Source organism: Falco peregrinus, chromosome 8, assembly GCF_023634155.1.
Source record: "Falco peregrinus isolate bFalPer1 chromosome 8, bFalPer1.pri, whole genome shotgun sequence".
Taxonomy (NCBI): Eukaryota; Metazoa; Chordata; class Aves; order Falconiformes; family Falconidae; genus Falco; species Falco peregrinus.
Genome location: NC_073728.1, coordinates 2,298,100 through 2,320,543, shown reverse-complemented (window position 1 = coordinate 2,320,543; position 22,444 = coordinate 2,298,100). Strand labels below are relative to the sequence as shown.

The 22,444-nt window shown below is 42.7% G+C and overlaps 1 protein-coding gene across 6 annotated transcripts in view; it reads right to left on the bottom strand.

Annotated features, from left to right (window-relative positions):
* ANKRD44 (ankyrin repeat domain 44) overlaps positions 1-22,444 on the bottom strand; it is a 143,936-nt gene that overhangs the window by 45,558 nt on the left and 75,934 nt on the right. For all 6 annotated transcript variants that reach the window (XR_008748373.1, XM_055811787.1, XM_055811790.1 and 3 more), the window contains exons 4-10: positions 17,594-17,664; positions 13,829-14,029; positions 12,205-12,292; positions 9,764-9,906; positions 8,156-8,368; positions 6,589-6,667; positions 3,303-3,417 (exon numbers count right to left, since the gene is read on the bottom strand). Coding sequence is in view for 5 of the 6 variants with exons in the window: in XM_055811787.1 (XP_055667762.1) it covers positions 3,303-3,417; positions 6,589-6,667; positions 8,156-8,368; positions 9,764-9,906; positions 12,205-12,292; positions 13,829-14,029; positions 17,594-17,664 (910 nt within the window). In the remaining variant the exon portion in view is untranslated. The remainder of the gene's footprint in view (positions 1-3,302; positions 3,418-6,588; positions 6,668-8,155; positions 8,369-9,763; positions 9,907-12,204; positions 12,293-13,828; positions 14,030-17,593; positions 17,665-22,444) is intronic.

Here is a 22,444-nt window from a genome sequence, read left to right as displayed (position 1 = left end):
ATTCAAGGCAAAAGCTAACGTAGCAAGAGCGCAGATTATTGCTCGGAGTCAATTTCCCAGTGTGGGATGCACAAATTTCTGCATCAGCTACACATACTGCAAATGCCATTCTGAGGTAAAAGTAAATGTCAAAATCTTCTCAATGTTGTTTCTGAAATCCATTTTTCCTGCAGTTAGCATCCTTTAGATAACTCTCGGGTGGGTTTTCAAAGCCTCCCCTTCTTCCCCCTCCCTCCCCCAGGGCTGGGGTCGCTGATGGCTGTTCACGCTTCCCTTTAGGCTGCCACAACACACACAGTTTTCTTCCCACATCCTAAGAACTAAAGGCCTGATTTTCCTATTTGCTCCAGCTACTCTCCTCACACACCCTTTCCTTTTTTCCACCTGTTTAACAAATGACCCTCTTCTTAATTACACTATATACTCCTCAGAGCAGACATGCTGGGTTAAAAAAAAAAAAAAAGGTCGGCCATCTATCACTGAGCTAAATCTGTACCAGGCAACCACACAGCTTTCAAACAGGCTGAGCACTCAGCAGCTTGTATTTACATCGGCAAATTATCCCAGTTCGGTGCCGAAGCATGCCGGTGTTTACTGTCTTAGAAGACTTTTGGATTTGGACATCTTGGCTTCTGCCATTTAGCGTTGCTTTTGTGAAAAGCATCTTGTTATTCTAGAAAAACTATCCTACAGGCAGTCCTCCAAGCGCGCACAAACATGGAGCCTCTGACAGCAACTACGGTGACAAGATTATCATCTACTGCCGGCTTCAGCAGACAGGTTTTTGAAAAATGGCAAGTCTCAAACAACAGCAGGTGGATTCATAGGTCTCCTTCATTTCTGCAAGAGAACTGGATGGGAGAGTACGATCACCCTACGGAAGAGGATTTCAGATACAGACCCAAAGATGAAGGAATCTGTCTTTCTGCAAGACTCACCATAAATCATAGTTACTTATGAAGCTTTAGACAAAAATGAAAGTGGATGTTTGTAGAGATATGTCGCTCTCTCCAACATTTTGTACATAGATCTAACTAATTTTGGTTTGTAAGTTTTTAAAAAACTTAATCTTTCCAGAATCCACAAGCCCATCCTTCCTCTGTCTTCACATTAAATGCGTCCTCCTTGCTGCCTTACTACACTGAGGAGCCGACTTGTGGCGCTGTATAAATTTTGATATTACTAGTGTCAGCATCTAGATCCCAGTTAAACAACTAAAAGGCAGTCTGACAGCCCGTTCTTTGACGGAAACGGCACAAGCTCCACCAAGCTGCTGCAACTGTATAAACAGGTTGCATTTTTTAGCTGTGGATTCATTTAAGCTAACATTGGACATTCTGTATTGCCGTGCTTCTTTCCACATCCATCTCCCTCTATCTCCTCCTCCACCTAGTTATCTAAAGCTGTATTTTTCTTCTTTTCAGTCAAGATTTCCACCCACCATACGTTTTGGCTGGTTTCCATCAATATACACTATCTGCACATCTGCTAACCAGTGTCACACTTCTATAACGCTGTTCACACTGGTTCCTCCCACCACTTACACACTTTTCCTTTAAATGCAGCTGCCTCAAAAAGACTGACCAAGCTGTCTGCAGTTGTTGTTGCTAACAATGCTGCAGAATTTTCTTTTCAAAGCCAATCTGGGGAGCTCAGCCAGAGTTATTTACATGCAGCACATATGAAAGCCCTTCCCCAGCATTTCAGCGATCCTTGTTTAGCACAGACAGTAGCATCTGCCTGGTATCTCTGAGCCAACTTCTTATTTCACTTATTTCTGCTGCTGGAAAAAGGATTTTATTCTATCAATGTTCCAGTCACCCAAGTGTGAAATAGAAATTTCTGACTAGATCACCCTGATTCCAAGAGTGGGCTATCCCACTGCACGTCATTTTTCCTTTAAACCTTAAGATAAGAGACAGACTGATGAAATGTATGGAGAAAGGGCTAGGAAAAATACACAGCTATTTAGACACCAAGATCCTCATGCTGGCTATAGTGATAAAAGCGAGTGACGTGGAATTTCATTATCCATGCCAACTGAGGATCTGTTCCATCTTCCGAGTTTGCATGGTGACAGTCATACTTGATAAAGGAATATGGGCAAATGTGCCACTTTCTCAAATATTATCAAGCAAACAAACAAAATACAGAGAGCTGCAAGTATCTTCAAAATTAAAACCAGCTAATTTGCATCTGAAAGCAGGTTTTCCTAACTAGGTAAGTCAAGAGAAGTCACTGAATTCTATGGTAGGTTCTAGGTAGAAGACTCTTAAATTACATTTTGGAGGTATGTGCAGGTAATTGCCAAAAACTTACATTCGTGAAATCCTATGGTCCCTTTAACACCTGGCACAGATATCCCTCATGGCATTGCATTATTCTGGTCTTACAGCCCGCTTTGTCCACCTTCAGGTTTGCTACTTTCTTTTGACAGGCCATAAGTAACCAATACTCAAGTACTCTTAAAAGTCAAGCACCTGCCAATGTTCGAGATGACAACACATCACATTGTGGGTGCAGTCTTGACACATGTGCAAGAGAAAAAAAAAAAACCCAAACAAAATATTAAAGCAGAAAGCACTATCAGTGTTTATAAATCTGTCTAATTTCAAGTCCTTGTCCTTCTAGTCAAAAAAGACTCCCAATCACAAGTGATAAAAGCAGTTCTATTGTTTCAGCCACCTAATATCAGAAACCATGTAATATCAAGACAGGCTGTAATTATACCGAGATCAGAAATACTTGGTATCATCTGCTTTGCAATACTGCATTGCTATGGATTATCCTATGTCATTCCAAAAGATATAAGACAAAAAGATAACCACCACGTGTAACAGGCCACTAAACATTAGGTTATTTTAGATACTACGGAACAGGCATACAATTCCTTTGGAAGGCACCTGATTTTTTTTTAATTACATTTCCTTTACAAACTCATCGCTACAGACTTTCTGGAACAACTGGGATCAAGATGCACTTTATATGCCTATGTACTTCAGGTACATTATATACCACTGTGTCATAGCAATGCTTTAGGAAAAAGAAGCAGTACTTGTACTACTAGCAGTACTAGTACTACATACTACAGTGTGTAACTGGGCACAAGAGCAATTTAGCAGGGCTTCTTCCTCTCCACACTTCCCAAGTGTCCAGATTTTAGCCTCGTGTCACCCAGTGAAGGACAGTACAATTATGCTTATCCATTTTAACCTTCACACTTCAGAACGTGAGGAGTAACCGTTTCCAGGCGTCAGACAGAACACTTGATCATTACAAACAGCTCCACTTCAGCCACCTACTTGGCAGTATCAGCTCCGCTGGTTATGAGAGTGTTAATCAAAAGCTCATGTCCGTATCTTGCAGCCACATGCAGAGGGGTGTTACCATCCTTATCAACACAGTCAATTTCCCCTCCTGCAAAAGACATTTTCATACAGTTTAACACTGGAAGATTAAGCATGAACCGGTGACCACAACCGTTATTTCTCTCTAGAGAATGCAGCATAACCAGTCCAGCCACAGAGACTCTAAATTTCACAGACCAAGAGCCAGCCCACAGCAAGCTGTCCGCTGTCAGCCCCTGGTACCACACGTGGTCTGGCAGCAGCATTTTCACCTCCCTTTCCCACTGCACTGTTGGCGGGGGGGTTGGGGGGGAATGGTGGGAGACAGGTGAGCAGGATGGCACACAGTGATCAAGTACACGTTTCAGACTTGCTGCTCATCCAAAGGTATAAGTAGATGCCTTGAATTAAACTAACAATAAAATGCTGAAACAACGTCCTCATTCCTAAAGGTGTTGACACTCAACCTTACCTTTAAGACAACAATGTTAAATAGAAATAAATTCGTTCAAGAGGCCATCAGGAACACGCTGCAAACAAGTGTGCTATGTGCCTTCTCGGCATCTCACCAAAGAACAACCAAACAGTGCCTGAGTAGAACTTTCCCTGTTGCTATTTAAGCCTGTTGTCTCATGTTCTATCCTCACAAGCAGGAAAAATACATTATTCCGTTCTTCTCCGCTGCGGCTTTTGACCCATGCAAAGATTGCTATCAAGTCCTTGTTTTCTTTTTGGACCAAGGAACTGTAATTTTTTCAGTCTCCCCTTGTAAGCCAGGTTTGTACTCCAACTTTTCCTGTCCTTCCCCCAGTCCTCTCCAGCTGGCTCACATACTTCTGCAAGCAAAATGTCAAAAGCCAGAAACAGTACTACAGCTGACGTCTCCCAGCTCCGAGCTGAGCAAAAGGATTACCTCATGGCCGCTGGCTACAGCCCTATCTATACACTCCTGTACGTCGCACAGCACCACGCACACGGCTGACCATTCCTTTTAAGCACCACGCCACTGTGGACTTGTGGTCAACAAGCTTCTGATGCTCTACAAGCCCCAGCTCCTTTCCCGGGAAGCCGCCCCCCAGCCAGCTGCTGCCGTTGGGCACCGCTGCAGCCGCCCCCCCTCGTGGGGCATGCCTCCTTTGCTTCACCTCTGCTACAGCTTCTGTCGCCAACCTGACAGGAACATTTTCCATTCTGACTCCGCCTTCTGCCAAACTAACAGTCTCTCCCAACTGCGTGTTTTCTCCAAATGTTAAAAGCACATTTTCTATTCCACTATCAAAGCTGTTAATGAAAATACTGGATAGTTCCAGACCCAGGAGGGAAACGGAAAAACCCCTCACTGCACCTTCCATTTCAGCAACAACCCCTGTATTAATAATGTCCAAAGAGTAGTTTTTCAACTAGTTATGCATCAACACTGTAATATTTTAATAGCCCACTAGTTTGCTGTGAGAATACTTTATGAAAGCTTGTAAAAAGTCTTGCTAACATCAGGATACAGTAATATTTACTGCATGTCCACTATTCACAGGAGATAGCAGGCCATAATGGCAGTAAGTTCTAGTAAAGCACTACACAGCAATTTTGAACAGAAATAAAGGTCAGTGAGATGCTGGAAGAGGTTCCCTGGGGTGGAGCCTCCCCCAGCGGAGGTTTCCATGAACACCACCTGCCCACACAAAAGTCAGAGGACTGTCCTGCGTTCACAGAGCCTGTTACCCTGCTGTAGAAGAGAATTACGATGTTTTGGCGTATTTTACTCTTGAGAAATCTATGCCAGATATTGCCCAGATCCTCCCTAAGTGTTTAAAAACAGTTTGTTCATTTGCTCATTTCAGAATTTTTGGCTGATCTATGTAAAATCAGCCAGATTTTCTTTTTCACCATTTTTAAAGATAGGTATCTCACTTGCAATTTCCCAATCTTAAGGTAATCCATTCTTCCTCTACAAGTTACTACAGACAGCAGCCAGAAATTCAGACCTCTTTAGTCAACTCATTAAATACCGCAGAATGAAACTCCATTTCTTTCTATCCTTGCTATTTCTTTCTTCCATAATATCCCATGGCAATGAGGCATAAAGTCACTTGCAATCAGATCTGAGTACAAGACTAAAATTAGAGGGGCAGCAAACGAAGAAAGAAGCGAAACCCAAGTAACTTGAAGAGCAGAGAGGCGTGAAGGATGGATGAAGAACTGCCAGTCCTTTCACCCACAAATCCAACCGACAGCAAACAACAGCTGTAAGTCAGACAGCGTATCGGACTAAACAACTAAAAATTGCATTAAAGCACGGTCTCTTCCAGTTTGCCCAAACTCCTTTTATTATGTCTATTTTATTTATCCAAGGAGAGATACGACAACAATTTGCATGACAACCTGAAAGAAGCATGGTGTACTGAAGACCTCCATTTTAAAACACAGTCTTGTGTAAACGTGCTGTTACATTTCCAGTGTAACTGTTCAGCCCTCTTCAACACCTCACACTTAAGTTCCACATCTGGATTTTGGAAAACAACCAAAAAAACCCAACCACCCAACCCAGCCACCCCAGGCCACTATCTGAAGTGTAAGCAAAGAACCAGTAAGAGCAACCTCTGTCAGCTGGAAACAGACCTCTGCCAGATCTCCAACAATAATATTAGTTACACTCTAGTATTCTTGGGCAAAAGAGATACCTGATAAATGACTGATAATCAGGAATCCTGGCTGTACCAGAACAAACAAGGTGGTGCTGGTCCACCCTCCTGAGTATTTATTCAACACTTAATGAAGACAGGGCGAGGAGCAGGGCTAAGGGAGGTGACAGGACAGCTGCTGAGTGGACAGTAGAGAAAACGCTCTGAGCTCTAAGAACACCATCGTTCCCAAGGGAGGACAACTAGAAAATTTTTCTTTTTTTCAGTTTTTAAATCATTTGAGAAAGAAAGTCGTGCCTGCTTCTCAGCAGAATAAAAGACCTAAATACAGCTCTGAATACTTGTTTTCAGGTTGAGAATCACAACAGCTCAGCTGGGCCATGTCAGCTGGACAAATGTGGGGTTCTGTTAACCAGCAAAATCTCAACTTGCGATGACACGCAGGAATGAGAGCTGTCAGTGCAACTCAAAGCCAGACGCTGACAGAGAGCTGAGCAGCTCTCAGGACAGCCCACTGGCACTCTGGGTCAGAACAACTACAAACCGCAACCTTGGAAATGCCTTTTCTCTCGGAGAGCTGTTAAACAGGCGCAGAAACTCACCGTTCTGAATGAGGGTCTGCGAGCGCGTGAACCTCCCATGGACAGCTGTCATGTGCAGCGGGCTCTTCCCATCCTTACTCTAACAGAAACAAAACATAAAGCCATTTAGCATGTAAAGCGGTGGTAAAAATTTGAAGTCTCTCAGCTCAACACCTTATAGCTACTCTTCAGACAAAACCTCACTGGCCTCCAAAGTCTGTAGGACCGAATCTTTATGTGACAGTAAGTGCATGCAAGTAAAACAGTTCCTCAGCGATGAGTAGGAAATGGGCTGGACACAGGACCTTACAGCCTGGCTGGACACAGGTATTAATTATTATTATTATTATTATTAAAGTATTTAAATATTATTAAATATTAATTATTATTTGAAACTTACAGATATACGATGTATTATTCTTGAATATTATTTTAAAATAATGTTTCCCATTCAGTCATTATTTTCCCTAATCCCTGCAAAGAGGGGAATAAAGAAAAGCAAAGGAACCATAAACCTAAGCAGAAGCAGTCTCCGAGATTCAAAAACCAAATCCTGTTTATCAATCTGCATTTTACAGATACATCCCAGAATAAAAGCCACTGCATTAAAAAGCTTTTATTCCTAAATTTCCATGCAATCAAAACCAGGATGTCTACAAAAGACAATCAGAAAACAGGGAAGCTTTGTGAAAGGGAAGGTACAATGAGTAGAGATCAACATTTTGGGTTCTAGAAAAAGAAACTGAGACTGGGGAAACCGAGGAGCTGAGGTAATAGCGAGGGAAGGTGGTGCCAGTCCCACTACTCACATCACATCTTGTTTACCAGCAGGGGGTTTTACATTCATTGGCAAGCACAATCCCTAATTTCATTTTAATAATTCTGAGTTTAAATAGTGCACTGACTATTCACTGATCCCAAGGGACTCGCCAGAGGTGTTAAATGCTAGGAGACCAGTTTTACAGATGGAAAACAGAAACGAAGTTTAAAGCAGTTGAGATCTTATATGAACTCAGAGATCTCAAGTCTTCTGGTAATTATACCAGTACCCTCTGCTGGATTACAGCAAGTCCCTTTCAGCTTCATCGACATGTATTGATTGTATTCAAAAGCATTCAGATACCCTAAAAAGAATCAGACCTTTTAAACTCAGGCTCTAAAATAGGTAAACAAGCAACTTCCAGGTCCTGCTTTGCTGGGAAAGTCAAAAGGAGCTTTTTCGAATCAGATGTAATTAAATCTGTACTGTAGGGGCAAGGAAGACACCAGAAAGGAGCAGTTCCTTGACTTACCACCACTCCCTGAGATAACATTTTGACAGAGCTCCCAGGACTATATTTTAGTAGTGGTTCAAGCCTTCAGGAGAGTGGCTGGCCTAGAGTTTAAAGCTGCCCTCATATTTATCAAGGCACTGAGAGCTCCTCTGCCAGGGAGTAATCTTATCCAAAAAGTTCAATGATCAACATTCTTGGCATCACTCTAGCTCCATCAAGGATTTAAAACCATGCTCTAATTCTTATAGTTTCCAGTCTCCTGAGGTATGCAAACAGGGTAAAGTAACACTGAAGAGCTACAACGCAAGTTTTACCTGAATGTTAACATCTGCCCCATTATTCACTAGTAGTTCAAGACACAGTGCTCCGTGAGTGGAGGCAGCAGCAAAATGCAAGGGAGTGAATCCACTATTATTAGGCTGATTTACATTAGCACCATAGTCAATCAGCTCATTAACAACAGAATCCTGACCATTGTAACAGGCAATGTGAAGTGCAGTATTTCCGTAGATGTTCATTTCATCAATCTAAAATGAGACAAGGAGACACAGTTAAAATTACAGACATCAGCTTACCATTTTACATAATGCACCACATACTGCAAATGGAAATAGCTGGAGGCTTGAACTGTCATAGGGCGTATTTCTCACCAGCAAATTTCATTGACAAAAATATACTCGCAGAGAGCTTAATTTGGCATGCTTTACCTTTACTATTATTAACTTTTTATCCTACTGGCGATTTCTAAAAGCCAGTATGAAGCCTAAAGCTGACAGCAGGACTATGTAATGATGATGATGACAAAAGTTCTAACAAGCTGGAAAGCTTTTACATATAAGCGGGGAAAGCAGAATAAACAAAAGCTCACAATCTTTATTAAAAAAAAAAAAATAAATAAATTAAACCAGTGACTACTGTATTTTTGTTAACAGAATTAGGCTTAAGAGTTCTTTCCACAGATTTCTTTTGGGAAGGGAGTGAAGGCATCCGAGTAAAGGGAAGGTGAAAATGTACAGCCATTTTCACTTCAATAAGAAACCGCTTCCATTAGCTCAGTATTATAAAGATGTAATTAAGATTATATTACTTGATGACCAACTTGGTATTCAACTGCCGTTCTGTAAAATAGGGCAAGACAGACTGTACAAAAGACTCGGGGATGACATGAATACCCTTCCATGAAATACAGACGTCTCAAAGATCATCTCCCCAGTGGTGGAGAACGTGGAAGTTCAAGGTAGTTATTAGCACAGTACTGCTAATAACAGGAAACACCTATTGCCCTTCAACTTCACAGTCAACAGCCTGTGAACACAGACTTCTGACATTTTTTTGGCAGGTCAAGTCAGCTGAAAATGCAATGGCAAATGCAATGGCTTTATTTGACATCACTGATTAACCAGTGCAGGCTCTTCTGGTCATCTCACTGCTGCTTTGAACCACTGAGTTGACAGTATTACACTAAGAGAAATCTGTGCCCTGAAAAAAAAATTTCTTTTCCAGAGTGAAAATAATCCCTCCATCAGCTACTGAGGAAATACAGGTCCCTAAACTAAATCAGCCTGAACTGCTGTTTATTAAAGTATACAGTGTATATGCTGAGAACAACGGCTCATCATATCAAAGGGAATCTTGAGCCAAGGGAAATTTCACTATTCCATCTTCCTCTGCAGGAATAGCACATATTTCCTGATTTCTTTAGCAAGGCAGCCTGGAATTTACTGTCCGTATCAGGCATTCTTTATTCCAAAACGTTTGCTGGCTCTTGAACTAACCGACCACATGAAGCACAAGGTGGTCCTGAAAACAGGTTTTCTTTAGAATCTCTGCCAGTATCTGTAGCAGCATCCATAAGAAAGAAGAAAATAATATGTCCAAATACGGAGAAACATGGAAGCCACGAAGAACAGGTTACCACATACCTCTACCCCCAGGTTAAGAAGGTGTTTCACAATGTTAATCTGCCCATTGGATGCAGCTGCATGAAGTGGGGTGTAACCCTTCTTGTCTTTACAAGTCACTTCTGCACCATGATTAATCAGCAAGGCAACAACTTCCAGGTGACCTTAAAAAGATGAAAGATAGTAAACAATGAGTATACCATCCTACAGCATCACTTCTCCCAGATTACAGCTTTCTTGCTAATGCACTGCCCTTTTTGGTGCTGTTTCACAATGCTCCCACAGTTTTATAAGGGAAAAAAGCCCCATTTTCGTCAATGTTCTTAATCCTAGCTCCAGGCCTTGTCAAGAAAACCATGCATTCACCCTCACCAGATGTGTCAAATATTTCTTTACTGGATTAGTTTTCCAGTCATTAAAAAAACAAAACCACACCTCTTTTCCACTTATTTCTCCAAAAATAACAGTTTGTGCTTTGTTCTCCCTGTTACAGAAAAAACAGTGAGCACACAGGAGCGTGACGATACAAGTCTCCCAAAACAGCATCCTGGTGACATCACCTGCAAACACAACTGGCTAACACTTGTTTTTTGTTAGCAATACAAAATAACTTTAATAAATGAATGCTCTTTTCTAGCACCACTGAGGACAAACAGAAAACTAAATTTCAAGTGAGTGCAGAATCTGATCCAAAGTCTACCAATATAAACACAAGATTTTCTACTGAATCCACTGACCTCTGGATAATGTTTTTGACTCTGCAAAATTGTCTCATTAACTCAAAACTGTGCGAAAAAAATACTGAATATAGATTTACAAATGTTTGAATCTGAACTTATAATCCATACATGTATACTCAGCCTGCAAACTAAAATAATTGCAATAACAGCCACACAGATCGAGAGCTGTCTGCCAGGTTGATGGAACATCTGTCTTCAGGAGTTAAATGCTTAGCCCTGAATCAGATCCTACAGAATATAAGGAAAGAGCTGAACATCTCAAAATGCAGTTTATAACCCACCTGTATCTTCTTTTTCCTCCTCTCCCTGAAGGTGTCAAACCACCTGGCCCGCCTTCCCAGATAGTGCCCCACCACCAAAATTAAACCAAGGCTAACTGAGGAAGTAGTCTTTGTTGCTTCATGTTGAAGCAGAACTGTCTTTAATAGAATTAAAAATACTGTATGTCAACCACCATATAAATTTGTCCTTTATATGGACATACACGGACATCTGTCCTTTATGATTTGTACAGCACTTCATGACAGAGGCAGCTCCAGTCATGTGCAGGACCTAGGAAACTTTATAGACAAAGTCCAAAGTGCCCAAAGATATTTAAAGCATTCATAAAGCTATGCGAGGGTTTACAGGGTAAGATGCTCAGGTCTCATTATCTAAATTCTGTCCAAATTATGCTACAGCCTCCTAAAACCCATTGCTAACTTAGGCCTTAAACGTTACCTAAATATTCAGAGAAGTACATCATTAATTTCTAAAAAGAATTAAGAGCAAAAGAGATGCGGAATGGCACAGCACATGTAAAAGCCTTTCACCTCTAAAGAATGGAGTTCAAAGCTCGCTAGCTCAAAAGCCAAATCACAGCTGTTGCCAAGAGTCTTTCCATCTGTCTGTGTATATTAAAAAACCACACAATATGCTTTTCTCACAGTTTGAAATCTCCTATTATCTCATTTCCAAAAGTGCCAGGACTAAAATCAAGATTTTGACAGGTCAGATGAAAGGGTTCCTGGCTGAGGCCACACAACACCTCACAAATTACGATCTGGAATATACTGCTTGGCCCACAAACACTCTTGAACAAGCATGACCACTATCACAGGCAATCTTGTTCTAGTATTTTTAAATTGCAATGCCCCACTGTAAGAAATTTTCCTTTAACTTGAAAGGAATGTTAATATCAATTGATCTAATTAAGCAGTATTTGCTAACACCACTGACGTTCTGAATGGACAAATCAGTTGCTCTTGTCCACTCTGGAATAAAAGATGACAATTTGCTCCTAACAGGAAGAAAGCCTATGGAGCACTTCCTAACAATATCTCAGCTAATAAACACACATAATCAGCAGAATTTATGATATTAATTGCCTGCATTTTATATAAAGTAGTTCTTAGCAAAAACTGATACAAACATAACCTGCAGTTTTTCAAGCCCAAATACACTTCAGGCTGGAGTTAAGAGTCAGAATAAAAAGACCAAAATGAAAAAACCAACACAGAAAGCCACAACCAACTGTCTTAAAAAGGAAATCACAGCCAAGTTCTCACCAGCTGCAAAACCATAAATGGGCAGTGTGTGTCTAGATCAGCTGAACCCTTCCCTCTTCAGGGCAAATACAATGATCACTTGCCACGGCCAGGTCTGCTCTTGTCCGTATCTTAAAACATGCTGTTGGTCTGTGAATAGGAAATTAAAAAGAAGGAGCAGCCGCCCAAGCCTTACCCATGTACGCTGCCCAGTGAAGAGCTCTTCTGTCCTTCTTGTCAAAAGCATTAATGTTTGCCCCCTTGGCTAAGAGCAGGTTCACCATCTAGAAGTAACAACAGCAAGTAAACCAACCCTGTAGATCACACACTCAACAGTTCATTCCAGCAATACAGTTGCGATCACAAAATCCTACTTTTGAATAATAAATTTGTGAATTACACAAATACTGTTCAAAGCTGTGTGCATTAATGATATGGACCGGTGACAGCCACAAGTAACCAGGACAAATTCTGTGTTCACAGAGGGGGCTGAGGGTATGGAGCGCACTGCTACTCCAACGTGCTTCAAATTCAGCTTGGCAAACAACCTGGAAGAGAAACAGGCCTGGAAGAGAAACGTTAACTGCTCTTAGTTTTTGTTGTTAAGACCAATCTAAGGAGTTTTCTTGTGGATTGGGACGAGATTTCTTCAGACTGTGAGGTAACAAACCCTAAAATCTGCTTGATCTCACAACAAGGAGTGTCTATTTCTTGCAACACCACGGTGACTTCTATTAAGTTGTGTGTGCCCATGGCACCAGGCTGCTTCGCACACGACGCTGGCCTTTTAGACAGCATGGCTGAGAGGTGAAAAGCTGCCTTCCCCATTGCCAAGCATCCAACATTAAACATCAGAAAAATCAGGGAAAAAAAGAAAGAGAACTGAAAACTCATTCAACAACTTTCTCAGCAAAACATCCTAAAATCGTAAATCACAGAGCTGGATGATTGCCTTCCTCTTGTACACTGCTTTGCCCCAGAGATCAGCTAGTAACGGTATATATTCCATTAACATTTCTGATATACTCTACCCAAAAGATCAGGAACTTTAGACTATGATGGTTAGACTCAAGCATTACTATCTCTTTCCTACAGTGCAGCCAAACAGCATCATCGTTTTACAGGAACTACCATTCCTCTTCCTTCTTTTAATTACAGTAGAACTGAGTAGTTTCTGTTGACAGATGCCTACTGTTCCAGTCTAAGAGTTTTTATTCCATCTCTAGGTCTTCAGGTGTGGAACGGGCAAATGAGGATCCTCGCACTGGGATCTAAAGACGTCAGCAAAACCCTTTACATGGGGGCTTTATTTACAAGAGTATGCTTTGTTCATATAAAAACAGTAATTAGGCTAGAAGCGTTTGCTTATGTAAGCAGAAAAAACAGAACTGCATTTTCTAGAACACTAATTAGAAAAGCAGACCGACTGGATCTCACACAGCTGATCATTTCTTCAGCACAAAATGAATCCACCAGTTGTCCCTTCTTTCCATTTGGCCACTCTCATTTTTGCAGGCAGTCAGGCCCAAAAGCGCCATGGACACACCTGGGTGGCCAGAGCTGGTGGCACAGCCAGCTCTCCCAGTCGGTGTGCACACCCCACCTGCGGGCTGGCTCCGCGCAGGTACTTCCCAGCCACTGTCTTGTTCCTGCAGGTAGGAAACCTTTTGCAGAGTCTGGAAAGCAGCTGAACGACAGGAATCATTCAGTGGGGGTCAGGGATACGGGGCTCAGTCTAGACCCAGCCACAGCAGGTCACTGTTTGAACTGGGAAAATAAATAAATCAACCAGTGATCAATTACACTCTTAAACAACTGACCTCGATGTGGCCATTGAGAGCTGCATGGTGCAATGCTGTCCGCCCTCCCCGGTCAGAGACGTTGACGCTGCTCAGCATGGGGATGATGACCTCCGCACACTTCACTGCCTTGTTTGCAGCCGCCACGTGCAATGGTGTCTGCCAGTTCTTGTCCCGAGCATTGACATCAGCTGAGTGCTTAATCAACACTTGCACTGCTTCCTGCAATGGCAACACAGTGACATCCACAGCCAAGCAGTTTGAATACATACCTGGCCCACCTGCTTGGCAGCTTGATCAAATTACCTATGCATATTACTTATGGATATCAGACATGGCCGGGAGGAGGGAAAGAGAACAACATTTACCAAAACAACCTCCCAGGCTAGTGAAATGGTACTGCTGATTCAAATGCCAGAGTACACACCGCCTCTGCTGTCATTTAGAGCAGTGTCCTCACGATCAAAAATTCCCAACTTGATTTTAGGATGCATGAAGCTGCCTATGCAGACAGACCAACCTGTTTGGTTGATTAACCTTCAGTACCTCGGTCATCATAACTGTGCTCTCAGTGAAGAAACTAATGTACTTATTTGAGCTCAGTGTTACAGAAAGTATTTACAAAACAAAAAGTACATCATTATGGAGAGTAAAATCACAGAAAATTGCTGTAAGTTTTATTTATAAACAAGAAAAAGAAGAAAATAAAACAGAGTATGTGCAAATAAAATTTTAGCTTCACAAAAAGATGAGAATCACAGGCAAGGGCTGATGCTGGCGTCCCTAAGTTAGCAGTAGCATTCCTTCCCTCCCCAAGGGCTAAGCACAGGCCAAGGGTCTTCACTGCAACATCCATTCTGTCAGCCTGAGACCAAACAACATCTTTTAAGGTTAAATTTGTTGGTTACAAGTGCATATTTCCCAGTGAGAAAATGTACTTTTCTGTCTTGAGAGACTGCCTTACTGGAGAATTCACGATCTGTTCTTTTCTGCTTCTACTCATGCATCTGCCATTAAATGAGTCAGATGAAAAAACAAGTCACTCTCAAAATTACGGTTTGTTTCTTCTTCTTTTTTTTCCCCACAAACAAACAAAACACAAAGGAACCACTGGGACACAGTAGCATTCAAGCAGCCTTGTCTGCTAATTACAACTCACAGCTGGTAATTGGGAGAGCCCTAGTCCTACATAGTACCTTATTATTTTTCCATAAACTGGAAAGTTTTCTGGCAAGCTCAGCCAAAATTTTATTAGTGAATAAGAAACACATACCGTGTGTTTAAATAGCACTGCTGTACCTAGAATGGCCCAGGAGGGTGCCCGCAGCAACGCTACACCCATTACTAAGATTTTAGTTCTCTGCCCTCAACCGATCCCGGCCGTTTCATTTTCTACAGCCATCTCACAACGTATCCTCTAACAGATTTGTCCTTAGTGACACCGCATCTTGTACAGCACCAATAATGATATCTCACTATTGATGTCTCAACAGGATTTTGATTTTCAATGAAAGGGCTACTATTTTAGAAGTCATTTAAATGTAATTCACTAGAGACCTATCCAGCTGGGACATAAAGTCAGCAGGAACCGACTCTTAATGAAAGAAAGAAAAAGCTACAGAAGAATTTTCAGAAGTAAATACTGAGGACTGAAAAGAGAAAGCTAAAAATATTTACTTTTTAAAAAAACACTTACACATTTTTGTTTACATCTCCAAATCTGCTGCTCTATCAGATTTGGGATCAAAATGTTAGAGTCCTTATGGGGAAGTTTTAATTTTATTCCCTTTGAGAGCATGAGCTATCCCTTTTTTATTAACGTAATTTCTACATGTGCATGCAGTCAGCAGCTGTGGTGTAAGCCTCTGCCTTCAGTGTCTCTAGTTATCCCAAGTCAGCACAGTGAAATCTCTTTACTTTTTCAAACTGGCTACGGCTGAAAGCTGATGCATCCCCTAACAATCCTGCACAGACACACCTAAGGGTTGTTGATTTGTAAACAAACATTTAAAGCCTTAAAGCTCACTTGAAAAGCATTAAGACTTAAGTAAAAACTTGTTCATGCTTTTAATCAATCTATAAAAGGGTGTAAGGAGACAGCTTCTGAATCCTGTGAAAGCTTCATAGCAAAAGATTGATAATAAAACTTAAAACTTGTAGGTGGTCATTCTAAAAGCAACTGTGCTCACAGGAACTTCAAAAACCACTCCGAGTCCTACTGGTCAGCTTCTGGACCATAAATTCTTCTTACCGTCAATGGGAACTAGGAACTCCCCTACTGCTATCCGCTTCAACCATTATCAGTTTTGTCCTATTACACTGAAGCTGCACACTTGTTAGCTTGTGTAATAAAAGCAGCACTGAAAGAGCCTCAGAACGCTGAATCTTGTTCCAAAAATATTACCAGAAGTAGCAATTATCACATAAATAACAAAGAAAAATACCGGGAGAAGAGAGAGATGTGTGTTCATAAAACCTACAGCAGCCCATGAAAAGGCACCAAAGGCGGGCGCCTTCCCCTGCTGCCTCACCACCGTACTGGGGGCTCGCTTGCCCCGCGGTACCACAACTGCTGCACAAGGGAAAACAGTTTCTCATTGTGCAATTGGCCTTCGGCTGACAAAGAGTTAAAGATGAGACACAGAAAGACATACATTTTCTGTTAGGATTGTCACTGACAATAAAAATCATGTACTCTGGCACATCCAGAAAAAGAAACCAAGCACACTGCAATTCCTGCATCGGAAAGATTGTGGCTGTTTTTTAAGGTTTAAGCCTGACCTTTGTTTTCCAACATGGCTTTTTGTATTTTGCCTCATTACAGCATTCATACTCTATCAGATATTCCTTTCAGAGGGTTTCAGCGGATGCCAGCAGCTGGGAAGCTCAGCCAGCAGCCAAACAATGCCCGAGTTCAGAAGCGAGCCCAGGATTCCTGCCTCCAGGCTTGGCAAGCACTTGGACTTTGACGGAGGTGATTCAAGTCCATCAATCTCTGGAAGACAGCCACCCTCTGTCTCTTTTACAACCCCTCCCCTCATCCCCAGCAGCCAATTTGGTCTGCAGTTGGGCTCACTGTTAACTAAGTATTAGGAGGATAAAAGTATGCAGGGAGGTCCAAAATGGAAAGCCAAAAATGATGGTGCAGTTGAAAACAGTCATGCCTGAGCTGCATTCCTGACAGTTACTGCTGCTCCTTTTTGAGATAGCAACGGAAGAAGTACAACACGATGCCAGAAGATTTCTACTTGTCAAGAAGAAGAAATACGGGCTAACCCTCCTTTATGCATGAATCAAATGCATTAACAAAAAACCTAATGGCTGCCTTGAAATGCAATTAACCAAAACAAACTATGTGGTAATACATGCTGGATCACATACATATATCCACTCCCTTCTGGGACATGCACAGTGTGCATACATCCATATGGATTTATTCCTCTTTACTTCACCACCTGAAGATGATGTGGCCACTGTAGACCCATGTGGACTCTAACCCACTTCAGTCCTGGTCGCCCACTCCACTCCAGCTGACGGTTGCTCAACAGGACTTGCTATGGTGATGTGTAAGCGTTCCACAAGGCGAAAATCAACCACATCAATGCCCAAAGGCAGCTACAACTAACCTGTAAACACTGGCCTCCAGCTGCAGCGCTGAAGGCCCGGCACACCAAAAATGCTTTCCCTGTTTGCATCACTGTGCTGCCTACTACAGCTCTCAGCGGTCTGCTTTCTCCCCCAGCATGTCGTTCACGTGCAAAAGCAGGGTAATCAAATCTTACTCACTTCACTTCTTGAAGCAACTGCTCGATGGAGAGGAGTCAGCCACATATTGTCCTTGGCATTAACACGAGCACCTGCAAGTAAACAGCAGAGGTTACATCCATGCCCTGGGTGCCACACCAAAAGCTTTGCCCAGCTGTTCCCTGAGAGCTGAGCCGTGTGTGGTACTCCGGGTGCTAACCATGACTCTCCTGGCAGCCTGTTCACCTTGAAATGCATTTCCAGATCCCAGATAGATAGGAGCTAAACCATCATTGGGAAAGGAAGGAACTGGACAGGTCAGACTGTTATCAGGATTAGCTTCGTTTACAGCAAGATTTGTTGCAGAGGATTACATATGTATGTATGTATGTACACGTAAACCTATGTATAGGCATTTTTTTAGATCAGTTGATACAGTACGGGGGAAAAAAGCAACCCTTTGCTCACAGCACTGCTGCTGTCTGCAGGCATAATGAAGGGAATCAGCCTGAACAAGCCATCTCTTGTTCCCAGCTTCATCAGGCAGACCACTAGAAGATGTAACTGCTTCTCTGCTTTGCAAATCTTGCTGGGATCAAGAAAACAGGACCAGGAAATGCTCAGGTTGAGGAGGAAACTGGGCACTGACTACCTTAGCTTCTGTGGGTGTTGTTCAGCAAACATCAGAAGAGGGATGAAGGAGACAATCTGTTCACTGCTAATGTGCACTCCGATAAAGACAGCTGCACAAGAGGATGGGTTTGGAGTGGCTCGCCAGAAAAAAGGGTAATGGAAGAATATTTAACAACTACAGCAGTTCTGGCTGACTGCAGACAAAAAAAAAAAAAAAAAAAAAAAAGGATTCCTGTATTTGTGTGATAAACCAGATTTGTTTGAAAGAAATATTAAAGCTATTCACTGATGTGATACCCCAGAAAGGAACTCTAGTGGAAAGGACTAGAGCAACTAGGACTAGAGCAACTAGTTTTAAAAAGGACTTAACCTGAAAATGTGCCTCTCAGGTCTGTAGGTAGCAGTACTAGTCTGAGAAGATCAGCATATGCAGGAAAAAATTTAGAGGAGCACAAGCATCATGCACATCGCCTGGATGAGCCTCTGAACTTCTTGAACAAAGAGATTCTTAAGCTTCATTTTGCATCATAACTTAAATGTATACAAAAGCCTGTGATTAATAGATCACACTCTCTGAATCAGAAGTACTTTCCAAGAGCCTTTTCTCAGGATCATCACGGTGCTTGCCTCTGAATCACAGTGGTTACTGGGAATTGTGCTAGATAATCAGAGAAGAAACAAGTTATTTCATATTTCCACAAGGTGGATATTATTTTTTGGCTGCAAGAAAAAGAAATGCACTTTTTTAACTATTGCAACAATTAGAGGCAATCCTCCCAACTCACCTCAGAACCTGGTACCTGGTGTACAACCTGCCCTCTGGAAAAAAACCCTTTAGAAAAGAAAATAGTTTCAAAGAGTTTTCTAATGAATCTGTCTAAGCAAGGAAGCTGTTAGCCTCTTTTGTCTTCACCGAGAAGGCCATAAATTATGGCTGACAGGCATTAGTATCCTGCTCTTTGCCTACCTGCCCGAGGCTCTGGAGACACTCTGGAAGGCAACAACCTCCTGAACTGTCCCGAGGCACCTTCCCTTACACTGATCTGGCCTAGCAGGGGTCCTGGGGACACAAATTGCCCAGACGGATTCCTAATTATTGCCACCAGAGACCTCTTTTGGGGTTTCAAAATTTATTTTGTATTTGCCTTGGGGTTTTGCCTGATGTTCTTAACTAAGGTTTCTTTTCGTTTATTTCTACCCATTCACTAACTCCTACAAGCAGATGGTTGCAAATCAGAAAGGCTTATGTGTGGAGTAGCAAAGTGTGACAAACATACCATTCCTCGGTATTCAACAACTCCAGTAGCACTGGTGAATATGAAGATGGTTAGAAAACCTAGGGAAGTGTTTCTGTCCGTAGCTATTCATGCCTCTCACTGATCCACTTACCCTTTGAGAAACTGAAATAGTTGCCAAGAAAACAGCTAAAGAAAATAATAAAAGCAAAACCATACCAGTATAAATAAAGTAACACACAGCATGCTGTCAGCCTTTTCTTCCTCAGCTGCTTTGCACATCCCTTTACCTATTTGTGCTTTGGGGCTCTTTACGTGACAAAGTGGATATGCTCTTACATATCTAATTCAGTGCATCAGCTGAATACGTTTGTGATTTCCGATTTTAAAGAGCTGCACAATTCATCTGTTGCCTGTTACAGGAGCTGCTGTTGTCCTTTTACTGAGGTGCACATTTTCTGAAGAGACATGTCAAAATGTTTCCCTCTGAGCTGCCCATTTCTTTCACCAAAATTCAGCTTTTAAGTTCCCAGCAGTTTCTTGCAAGCAATAGTTAATGACAACAAAAAACTTAACCAGCACTGATGCACTTCCTCAGGGACATAAAATATCTGCCATTTCAAAGGAGATCAAGCAGAGGCACCCAGCGAGCAATGCCCACGTTTTCAAAGGTGTTCTCTATGCTTCACAGGCTTGAATGTCCACCCTGTGATAGCCTGGGGCATAGCACTTTGAAAGCACTGGCTAACACAGAAATCCAACTCCAAAGACTAAGTGCCCTACAACATGCTAAGGCACTTAAAACGAACTGTGCCCAAAAATCAGAAGCTTAAATTTTCAAGTCCATCTACAATGTTTTCCCAAAGTCACCCAGAAATTCAGTGCCCCTCTCTTCACTCTGGACCAAGTACCTTAACCATGTTTCGATGCACTTCCTACAATACTCCATGAATTAATCTGTGTATTTACAAGGACAGAGAGGCCTGATAACACACTCAACATGGTGTATGTGGTGTCCTTCGTATCCTTGGAAAGATGAGCTGCTTTAAACAGTTCCCCTTAACATCCTTTCAGGTAGCCACAGCACCCACTCACCCCAAAAAACATCCACTTAAACCCCTCCTCTCTCCAGAGAAAAGCTGTTTCTCAGCCCCATCCCCTGCACTCTGCCCTCGGGAGGCCTTGTACCCATGGGCCTGAAGGCTTGGCTGTTGGATTTGCTCTGTGAGGCTGAATTAGACAACATGATATATAACATTACAGATAAAATCAACTGAGAGGAAACTTTCTGTAATCCACTTTTCTTTAATATGTCTGTTTTGTAATCTTTGCCATCTTTCACTCCCAAATTTTTCTGCCAAAAGAGGAAATAAATCTGTTCTTTTGAGATCTGAAATAAACAACCCGATGCCGACTTTCAGGAATAAAGTTAACATGTCTTTATCCAACCAAAGTACAATTTTCCATCCAGCCACATCTGCCAAATCCACAGGTCCCCAATAAATCTGGATTCTGCAGTCTAAACCTCTGAAATTAGGGATGGTCAATGGAGGAAGGAAATTCTAGTCTTTAACCTATTAATGATATTATTAACGTGCACCTTTCCAACTTCTGTTATGTGACACAGCAACAGACACACAAAAATGTAAGGAATAACACCACCACCCCCAACCTGACAAATAATACAAAGCAAAGACCAGCACAAATAAAATGTAACAGAGCGGCACCACCCGGCAGATGGAACTGGGGCCCACAACGTGGCAGCCACACAGCGTCGTGCTGGAGGTGAGCACGGAAACCCAAGAGCCGCATGCCAGGAACAGGAGGTCGGGCAGGATCTCCCTGAACGCAAGTCCGAGTCACTTGCCCAGGAGGGAGATGGCCTGGGGATCCCCCAGGTGGGGTCACTCAGGAAGGAGAGAGGGGACAGCCCTGGGACACCCTCCAGACTTTCACCCGAGGGGAATGCCCAAAAGCCCCAAGGAGAGGAGTCTGGAAGCCCGGGGACAGGCAGGGAGCAGGCTGCCTCTCCAGCCCACCTAGCCCTTAGCCCGCCCTACGAGGAAGCGCTGGTTACACAGCACCTTCCCCTGCTGCCTACACAACCGCGATGGGCCAGAACGCGCTGCCCACAGGACAGTCTCCCCTCCAAACCTGCGCGGCAGAGCTCACCAGGAACCCTCCCAAACCACGGTGGGGTCTGTCCTCCTCCTCAGGTGCTGTGCAGTTTATGAAGGACAGACGTCAATACTGCACGCACGCCCCCAGCACATAAAACTTCTCGCCAGGAAGCTCGGAGCCATCTGAAATAGCGAGGCATGGTGATAACTGCCCAGATCGCAAGCTCCGTGGTGGAGAACAAGGCGTAAGGGACTGAGCTCACACGTTACGCCCTCGAGCACCAGCTCAGAGCCCAGGATGGGAAGAGGCACCGGCACAAATGAGAAAGGAGCTTGTATTTGCCCAGACAGTTCATCTTGCACATCCATCATGCGCCATCACACAGAGCTTCGTTTACGTGAGATGGCTGGTTACCCTGGTCCTTCTTGACAGAAAGGAGGAGAAAGAGAAGGGCTCAAAGCTCCCTGCTTTCACATAGCCTGGAAAAACAAAACCACATAGCCCGTTTCCCCAGTCTGAACCATATGATTACAGATCAGACCTTTGAGCTGGTGTAAATCTACCTAGCTCTGACATTTAATGGGCCGGGGTGATTCATACCAGTTGAGGGATCTGGCACTCTCTCTCCTATATCCATTCCAAACAGACTGCATTTCAGTGGCTACCTAGAAAGCCATTTCTGGTCTGTCTCCAACCACCTGGGCAGAAGTTTTATTCATTAGACACTACATTTATTTGTGCTGCCATCAGTTTGTGGGCCACAAATCTCAGAATGTGCATATTTCATTTAATTTCTCTCCTGAGCCCTGTACAAAATGCAATGGGTTGCTACTCTCCCTAGCTTCTGCTCATGCTGGGAATATTATTTTTTGATGCCAACAGCAAACATTTTGTGCTTTCTCTC